The sequence below is a fragment of the Diadema antillarum genome, unplaced genomic scaffold (assembly GCF_040938485.1).
Source record: "Diadema antillarum isolate AM-2024a unplaced genomic scaffold, OU_Dant_1.0 seq00001259_RagTag, whole genome shotgun sequence".
In the NCBI taxonomy this organism is placed as follows: Eukaryota; Metazoa; Echinodermata; class Echinoidea; order Diadematoida; family Diadematidae; genus Diadema; species Diadema antillarum.
This window is the reverse complement of record NW_027272042.1, coordinates 185,052-194,438: the sequence shown is the minus strand read 5'-3', so window position 1 is coordinate 194,438 and position 9,387 is coordinate 185,052. Positions and strand designations below refer to the sequence as shown.

General features: G+C 40.9%; 1 protein-coding gene across 1 annotated transcript; it reads left to right on the top strand.

Moving 5' to 3' along the window:
- Window positions 1-272: 272 nt before the first annotated feature.
- Window positions 273-7,472, top strand: LOC139745359 (large ribosomal subunit protein uL29m-like). Its single transcript, XM_071655755.1, has 5 exons — window positions 273-401; window positions 1,860-2,032; window positions 5,472-5,629; window positions 6,485-6,661; window positions 7,110-7,472. The coding sequence occupies exons 1-5, from the start codon at window positions 289-291 to the stop codon at window positions 7,275-7,277; spliced, it is 789 nt and encodes a 262-aa protein (XP_071511856.1). The 5' UTR covers window positions 273-288; the 3' UTR covers window positions 7,278-7,472.
- The last annotated feature ends 1,915 nt before the right edge of the window (window positions 7,473-9,387 follow it).

The window sequence follows — 9,387 nt, the reverse complement described above, 5'->3', positions numbered from 1 at the left end:
ACCCACCCTGGCAATCTGATGGATGAAAGGTAATATCTCACTTATTCAGGTTAGTGAAGATGAAACACCTCATTTCTCCCAGCTATTTTACAGAATTTTTTGAAATTTGAATTTTAACACACGTCTCTAACATGGGGAATTATTTACCCGTGTGAGCCCTACTTGTCAAATATGAGGTCATAGCACTCTTTGCTCTTTTTGTTATATTATGTTGTCGTTATTTTTTTAGCCACGCATGGCTTACGAAGAATGGCGGCCTCCATACAAAAATGTGTGTCCAGGATTGCGATGGTTTGTGGGTTATTTGGAAGGAAGGTAACCCAGAGTGTCGCCACAGAAAGTAAGAGGGGACTGGTCATGTTCAAGCAAAAAGGTCTCGCCTGCTTGTCTCCCGGGTTTGTGTAAGTCAATTTAACAAAAAGATTTTGTGTCTGTGTAGTTTATGTACACATTGCATGCATGTGCATGTGTAAGAGAAATTACGTCGCGGTGTAGTCCCAACTATAGACATTCATGCTGTTTTCCGATTGACCAACAAGTTTCTGTTTCTGTAAGTAAATTTTATATGCTTATGGCAGACATGTCTGTTTCTTCCTCACAAGTAGAATTCTAGCTGGTAACACAGATTCTCCTTCTTCTTCTGATTAAGTCTGCCTCCTTCAAAAAGCTGAAGACTTGCAGACTGTGTGCGAGGTCCCAATCCACACTGCACTGCCACTGGCACCACTGCACTGGCACTGCTGTCCTGTCTGTGAAAGATTTTTACTAGTAAATAGTACTTGTAGTAGAATCAAGAATGAGGGAGGACATGCAAAAATGCAAGCCACCCATAATTTGACCACAACACTGTCCAAAATTAGACCACCTGCCACATGTATTGTAGAAACCTAGCCCTATATATGCTGCGCACGGTCTGGTCTAACCCCGTTGCAGGGCGCTGTAACATGATACATATTTGTCCGTATGGGGTCGCTGCTGCGGTTACAATTGTAGGTCTGGTCGAACCTTGGCACGCATGGGAGCAGTAAATATATTTAAAGTTTACATATGTGTAAATTTTACAGCTACAGAGTTTACTGCAACCAGCCTGAACGCAAAGCGTGTTCAGGCTGCAGATTAAGATTAAGAATTTGGTGTCTCGTATTCAGTGTTGTAACTTGTGGTTATTTCCTTGAAATTTAACATCAAAATGAACATACCAACCGCGACCATAGATGTGTTTAAATTTTCCTTTTTCCCCGAGCTGTTAGAACCTGGAACCACCTGCCAGGACCTGTGGTCACAATTAAACCAACCCATTAACATTCAGAGAGGCTGCTCTTCCAGTCATCCAAGTGATGCAGCCTCCTGTTGGGTCACACATGCTCTAAGTTCGTATCTAAGAAAAGATGCATGTTTTTTTACTAGCACTATGCACCATCACTTTTATTGGACATTAGTGACATTTAATAAAATCATCCTGTTCACCATGTCACTTCTCACTGACGCATGACACTTCTACCATCCCGGGATAGTTTCAAGGAACTGATGAAAGGGATTACTACTTCAATGTTCAAGGTTCAAGGTTCAAAATTGGATTTATTTTAAATTTGAATACCTACCTGGTAGTGGCAGAGATGTACGTATGTACACTACAGTAGTTCATTTGTTGACAACTCATGACAGTCATGTTGCACAAAATATGTATTACAATGCTGTCTAATACAACGTTGGAATCCCTAATGTTGGTAAATCTGTGTAGCTAAGTTTGAATTTGTAGCCTAAGAAATAATGTACATTACTTGTAGAGCTGCCTACTTATCAATAGTTTGTGACACTGAAGATACTTTCTTTTTCCCATTGATTTTGTTGCTCTTCAGATACAATGACAACTGTACAACTGTCAAATCGGTTTGCAGGCCAGACTTGCTATCCCGGCAGCCATCAAGTCGGCCAGCTGTCATGTCAATGATCCACTCATCTGCAACTTTACGAGGGCTGGAGGAATTCTTTGATGATGAAAAAAACTGGGGCCAGCCTACGGTTAAAGCAGGTAATCACTCGCTCTCTCCCTCTCTCTTTCACTCGCATCTCTATGCTGTTTATTCAAAGATATCCATGGATGGTAGAATGTTGACAATAACATATCTTATTTAAATTCATGAAATTCTTCCATCGATACGTTTTCATTGCAACTGATTGCCCTGCATCGACGTAAATTGACGTTTTACATCAATGTAGGGCAATTTGTTAATCAGTTGCAATGGCATATCTTTTTCAGACTCTGTTTCATGTCTTTGATGATTATATTAATGCTCAGTCGTTTGCTCTACTGGAGTGGGATTGGCACTTCATATTGTTAGTGGTAACCCTATGTAGCACACTGGAACATACAGTATGTGGCTGTGACCTCAGTGTATGCAAGCTTTTGGAGCTGCTAAAATCAGGCTACCAGATTTACATGTATGTTCTGTATTACAGAGTGAATGCAGAACTGTATCTCCAAATATCTTAAAATCAAGCTATTTAGAAATACGGTTCTGTAACTACCGAGTCGTAAACAGTGGCTGAAAACCTCACAGTGAGACAATATGTGACCCTGCACCTCAAAACAAACAAAAAGTCGCTAGATATGAATTTTTAGCTCACCTGAGCCAAAGGCTCAAGTGAGCTATTGCGATCGCCCTTCGTCCGGCGTCCGTCGTGCGTCGTGCGTCGTGCGTCGTGCGTCGTGCGTCGTCCGTCGTCCGTCGTGCGTCGTGCGTAAACTTTTTACATTTTCATCTTCTTCTTGAAAACCCCAAGACCGATTTTCATCAAACTTGGGAGGTAGCATCCCTAGGGGGTTGGGAACTCAATTTGTTAAAATGGGCACCATGCCCCACCCAGGGGGCCCCCAGGGGGGCCCAAACCCCCCAAAATTAAGGAATCTGTAAAAATCTTCTTCTCTAGAACCAGAAGTGATAGAGCTAAGTTAATACTATGAGTTAGTACATTGATGACTGTAGTTTCAAGTTTGTTCATGGCAAAATTAGGGGTGCCCCCCTTGGGACCCAGGGGAGGGGGGTGGGGAGGGGTTCTAATGGGGCCTAAATTGTACATTTTCATCTTCTTCTTGAGAACCCCATTACCCATTTTCACCAAACTTGGCAGGTAGCATCCCTAGGGGGTTAGGAACTCAATTTGTTAAAATGGGCACCATGCCCCACCCAGGGGGCCCCCAGGGGGCCCAAACGCCCCAAACTTAAGGAATCTGTAAAAATCTTCTTCTCCAGAACCAGAAGTGATAGAGCTAAGTTAATACTATGAGTTTGTACATTGATAACTGTAGTTTCAAGTTTGTTCATGGCAGAATCAGGGGTGCCCCCCTTGGGACCCAGGGGAGGGGGGTGAGGAGGGGTCCTAATGGGGCCTAAATTGTACATTTTTATCTTCTTCTTGAGAACCCCATGACCCATTTTCACCAAACTTGGCAGGTAGCATCCCTAGGGAGTTAGGATTTCAATTTCTTAAAATGGGCACCATTCCCCACCCAGGGGGCCCCCAGGGGGGCCCCAAACCCCCAAAATGAAGGAATCTTTAAAAATCTTCTCTAGAATCAGAAGTTATAGAGGTAAGATAATACTATGAGTGAGTACATTAATGACTGTATTTTCATGTTTGTTCATAGGAGATCAAGGGGTGCCCCTCTTGGGGGCAGGGGGGGGGGGTTGGTTGGGAAGGTCCAAATGGGGACCTGAATTGTACATTTTCATCTTCTTCCTGAAAACCTCATGATGTATTTTCATCAAACTTGGCAGGTAGCATCCCTAGGGGGTCAGGATCTCAATTTATAAAAATGGGCACCATGCCCCACCCAGAGGGCCCCAGGGGGCCCCAATCCCCCCCCCCCCCCCAAATTAAGGAATCTTAAAAAATTTGGGCCCTTATTGTACAGTTTCATCTTCTACTTGAGAATGCCTGGTCAAATTTTGGTAGAGCTGTGAATAATTTAGATTAGTGACTGCGTGAAAGGTGAACTTGCGATACTCAGGTGAGCGCTAGACCCGCGGGTCTCTTGTTAGTTAAGACCATATTCTGAAAGAGCAGACTTTAAGCTTTAAAATGATGTATAACTCAAATCAAATGGACTCTCCTAACCTATTTAGATATTGGAAAGAAAGCACAAACTCAGGAAAAGTGTGAATTGAGAAAAGAGGCTGTGAAGTACAGTGTCTATTCAAGCGCTTAATCTTTACTTAATCTTTGCTTAATCTTTGGCTGTGCGATGAATGGGACAAAAAACAGGAAGTAAACCACCAGAGTAACAACAATGAAGGGATTATCAGATTAAACTGAAATCATAAACGCCTCATTAACACATTCTGTCCATAATCAATGCCAACTTTCAAAGCAGTAGCACTATCCTTTCAAAAGTTATTAGAGTTGAAAGTGAAGAGTGTGGACAAGGTCTTTCAGAAATGTAAAAGTTATTCTAAAGACACACCTAATCACACTATTCTACCAAAAATGTTTGAGATAAACTGCTAAAAAAAAAAAACACTTTCCTGCCCGTTTTATGATACCAAATTTTAGCATAATGTAGAAGAAGACCCGCTCTTTCAGAAAATATGAAAAAGTCAAGTTCGGGTAGGTTGACCCATTTCACTTATTTTCAGTCCTCACGCAAAATCAGTGTGTGCGACCTTATGTTCGTTTTGAGGTGCACGGTCACATATTCACTTTGTACCATTGAACTTACAATTCTGTAATTGCAAACACTATTAAAAACCCTTTCATGTCCAATATCCAAAGGCCCATGTTTGAGGCTGTACTGGTGAAACCATACATCAATGAAGAACTGAAAATGCATATTTTTTTTTCTGTATTAAAGTCTCCCAATGTATCCGAATAAAGTATTCTAATTTCATGCCTAAAATTTCAATCAAAAGATACACATAGTAATATGATTTTGACTTATTTATGGAGAGTAAATTGCATATATGGCCATGCTTTCACTACATTAAGCACGGTGTTCACAGGAATGGTGATAAATATATATAGACTTTTTATGTCTTTTTTGGCGTTCATTTGTAATGATTATTTTGTGTTTTTATGTGCATTCTCTTCGTTGTATAATTTCTATGTTTTGTTATCATTTCACGGCCTCGCTGAAAAACAGCTTATAGCTGATAGCAAGCTTTTTACCCCGTGGTTGAATAGATAAACTCAGCTCAACTCAGTATATTTCGTATGATATCCCTGCTTCTTTTCTTTTTCTTTCTATGATGGGATGAGTCCATGCATCAAGTTACTGGTATTTCAGATTTCCATAGACATTTGTAAACATTTGTATCCATTTGTGATAAACTATTTGTGTTATCGAAATAACATTTACATTGCCATAAAAATGTGTCAGATATAATCCAGGGAAAGATCAACACATACACACAAAAGAAGACAAAATATGTACAACGATATATAAATGAAAAGAAATATTTTATTTTACTCAGGTCGGGCATGGAGCAAAGATGAGCTGAGGTTGAAGGACTACGTCACCCTGCACAAGCTGTGGTACGTCTTGCTCAAGGAGCGCAACATGCTCCTCACCATGCAGACCGAGGCAGACAGACAAGAGAAGTTTCTCCCTAGTCCTGAGAGGATCAACAAGGTCAGGCTTGCCTGTCGTGGCAAGGAATACCAGAAGTGTATGAAATATTATGATCTGTACAAATGCACGACATATTCTGCTTTTGATTAAAATTAGTTACAACATATTACCATCACAGTGCAATGTATCATGTGTATGAATACATGATAGATAAATGGTCAAGCAGGTTGTTTAATATGGTGAAGGAAGAGGTCTAGTAAATTTAGTTTCTACATTTTTGTGTGAAATGATTGAAGAGAATTAGCAATGTGCCACTCAAAGCATAGTGTTTGAGAAGAAAAAGTGCTGAGATTATTGTTCACTTTGTCATCAAACAGCCTGGAATGGAGTGACGGAAGGTTGCTCTTGTCAAGAAGAATTTTTAGTGGTCCCCATGCTTAGGCATTTGTGCCATTATTGATACAGATAAAGGAAGTATTGTGGATTGCCACAAGACTGGGGTTATTGTGGATCCTTTTCACCACTATAAGCTAGAGGCAGATCAAACAGGGCTGAGTAGTGTGCGGTGTGGGAGGGGATAAAGTGGTCGACACAAACCAAATTGTGCGACCCACACCTCATTTCTACATACAGGTATGTCTCCCATCGTTGTGTTCACAGATAATCGTCCAGGACAGCACACTTATATTTCACTTCCTGACACATTATAGGTCACATGTTTTGGTTTGTCCCAGTAAACCTTTCACACGGAAACCATTTTTCTGAGTAGAAACAAGGGGCACACACATGCGTGATGTGTCATCACAAAAGCTATATAGTGGTAATGTTCGGAAAATCATTTTCTGGTTTTTGGAAGAAATGAATTCGCCAGAAGCTAAAAAGAAATTCTTCCTCGCCTTTTTCTCACTCTATCAGGTGGAAGTTTCCATGGAAAACGTGCAAGCTGTGCTGAAGGAGCGGAAAGAGGCACTGACAGAACTTGAGACTGGTCTGAAGGATGAGCATCCAGCAGAACTCAAGTACACGCCATTCGGCTACAAGAGATGGGTCAAGCCTAGGGAATATGCCGTCCCCAAATACATGAACAAATTTGTGAGTGGTGTATCACCAGTTTCCTTTGTGTTTGGAGGTCACTTCTTTGAATCTTCAAGTAGGGCAGTGCCAGTTACAATGTAGCTCTGTAATATGCCCCGTAGATGTCCACTTTTCATGACAATTGGTGACCCACTTTGCTGTTATTTTGTCAATCTGGCATTGACTAGAGTTTTTGGGATGTACAATCTTAATATCAAGCAGCAAATACCTCATACTCAGATGAAATTATTGTGATTCATTGTGATTTGTTATGAATTTTGAAACCATTCTTACTCCTCATCCCAGTCACTAAAAAGTTCTGAAACTGTGTGTTCAGTATAACGAAGTTGTAGATGTTCAAATGCAAGTACGTACCTGGAGGTTTCCTTTAATCTTGGGTTATGAATTGCATTTCTTTGACTTCAAATCAACTTTGCAACTTTCTCTCTCAAACTTTTCTCAACAGTATGCTACGAGGAGGACCTGGTACGACCCATCAATGGGACGCTACCTGTCCCTGTGGTACGAGCAGCGAATCAGACGAGCGGCGAAGGAGAAGAGGAAAAAACGCCGCCAGCTCCAGAGCCTCAAGAAGCGGTTCCCTGAGTCAGACATCTGGGAGAACAAGAGCTGACCCGGAACACCGTGAAAAACGAAATGGAACTTTTATACCCTGTAGTATTTTGCCAGTATCTTGTGAGCCAGTTTACCAGTCCAACATTGACCTGTATTTTTCACATCATAGCTTTTTGTCCTGTCGTGAGGGTCACTTACCAAGAGCTGTAGGATCGGTCTCCTCTATACTGGGCGTAAATGTGGTGGTCACTGGAGAAAGATGCATTGGCAACACTTGAGGAATAAAATTCCACTCAATTATAGATATTGCTGGTTGTACCTTGACAGATGTATGGTTGTTGATATTTATCTTTATATTCCACATACTGAGAATCTTGCTATAGGATTTGTCAAGAGCTGATCACGTGATAAAGCATAGTTTTGCCCATCACATCACCTGAGAAGAAAAGTTTGTTACACTCTATGATGATAGTCACTTTGTTTCACTGATATCTTAGTCCACATAGTCCTCACGCGTGATATAACTTGCAATTTTGAGTACACACGAAATAAAAGTGCATTGCCCTATGGTCAATCATTTGACCTGGGTCAAGTGATAGACCACAGTGCAACACACTTTATTTCAATGCCACACACAGGGCGCAGGAGCAAATTTGTTGTTATGTCATCTACGCGCATACGTCTTAAGTAAACTACGTAGCCTAAGCCATGAGGATATCCTAAGACAGCTAAACCAGTTTCAGATGTGGAATAAAATGGGAATATCTAGGACCCTAGATGTGGAATATAAAGCAAATAATCAACTTTTAGTTTCAGGCAATGAGACAAACTATCACTTCCTCGGCGATCTGAATGTGTATGCTATCTTTCCTCAGCTGTGCTTCGGAAAGATAGCTACATCCAGATCGCCTCGGAAGTGATAGTTTGTCCCATCACCTCGACCAACGTTGATTATTTGCTTAATGTACCTTAATATCTATCCCTGTGTCGGGTTTTCTCAGGAAGCAGAAAACAAGTGATTATTATAAATTCCCTTATTTTTAGTCCACCAAAAAGGACAGTTGGCAAGAAACTATTATTTTTAGTGGGCCTGTTTGTGTTTGCACAGTAATTTGCACACCTAATTGGTAATTCAGAAACGGTTTTGTCAAGATTACAAGTGTTGTACAATGTATGTTTCCCTCCCCGGACGAGTACCGGTATACTGGGACTTGGAGCTCAACGTTGTGCTTGTCTAATACAGTGTATACACATGGCATTTATAAGAGTCAAGCACATGCAGCATGAGTTGACAGGTTTGTACTGAGCATGCAATGTCTCCGTGATTGAGTGGGGTGCATCTTAAAAAAAAATAATAAATAAATAAGATACAAATTTGAACACCTCTTTATGTCCTAACAAGACAAGACAAAGAGCCTCTTTGATTTAGAAATCATTTTTGTTCAGCGAGCTGCATGCAGCACACAAGTACCTCAGCAGTTGCTCACAAGGACTTAAAATGATTTTGTTGATGTGTGCATACCGGGCATCTTTGTAAGAGGGTTAGGTTTGTGGAAGTAGTGACAAGTAAAGCTATGGATCTGCAGATATTGTGTACTTGTATGTATGCAAAGGGATACAATAAGTGTCATATTAGTGCAGTCATTAACTTTCGACAGATATGTTCTTTTATACAACACCTATTCTAATAGAATGTAGCTATCCGATCGGTCGATTGCCCATCATGTGACATTTAGTGAAACGTTCTATTGCACGCTCTGGCTGTCTCAGCGTGCAATTTTGGTTTGACCAAAATGTTCTATTGCACGCGCTCTGATGTCACAATAAACAAACATGTGCCTCGCGCACTCAACAATTACAAGCGCATACTTTTGTCACTCATTTTTGTAAACAACTTCATTTCACATAAAGCTGTACGTACATACGTACACACATGTACATGTACATACACGGTGACTGCGACTGTGAGGCTACTCATTCGTCTTTCACGGAAAATGGTTGCCATTTCTGTGCTAAATTCAAGAATCTTGAGTACCAAATCTGTTGACGTTCGAGGTGTTGTATAAAACAAATAGTGTATGGTCTTTACTCGTGCAATGGAACCAGATTTCGCACTCGGTGAAAGATGAGGCGCACTATTCAACTCGGCTTCGCCTCATTGAATAGAG

What these genes read in the sequence shown, in the direction of transcription:
- LOC139745359 (XM_071655755.1), top strand. Translation starts at nt 289, where the DNA reads ATGGTTTGTGGGTTATTTGGAAGGAAGGTAACCCAGAGTGTCGCCACA. An exon ending in CCAGCCTACGGTTAAAGCAG is followed by an intron (nt 2,033 to 5,471) that starts GTAATCACTCGC and finishes TATTTTACTCAG; the next exon opens with GTCGGGCATGGAGCAAAGAT. An exon ending in GTCCTGAGAGGATCAACAAG is followed by an intron (nt 5,630 to 6,484) that starts GTCAGGCTTGCC and finishes TCACTCTATCAG; the next exon opens with GTGGAAGTTTCCATGGAAAA.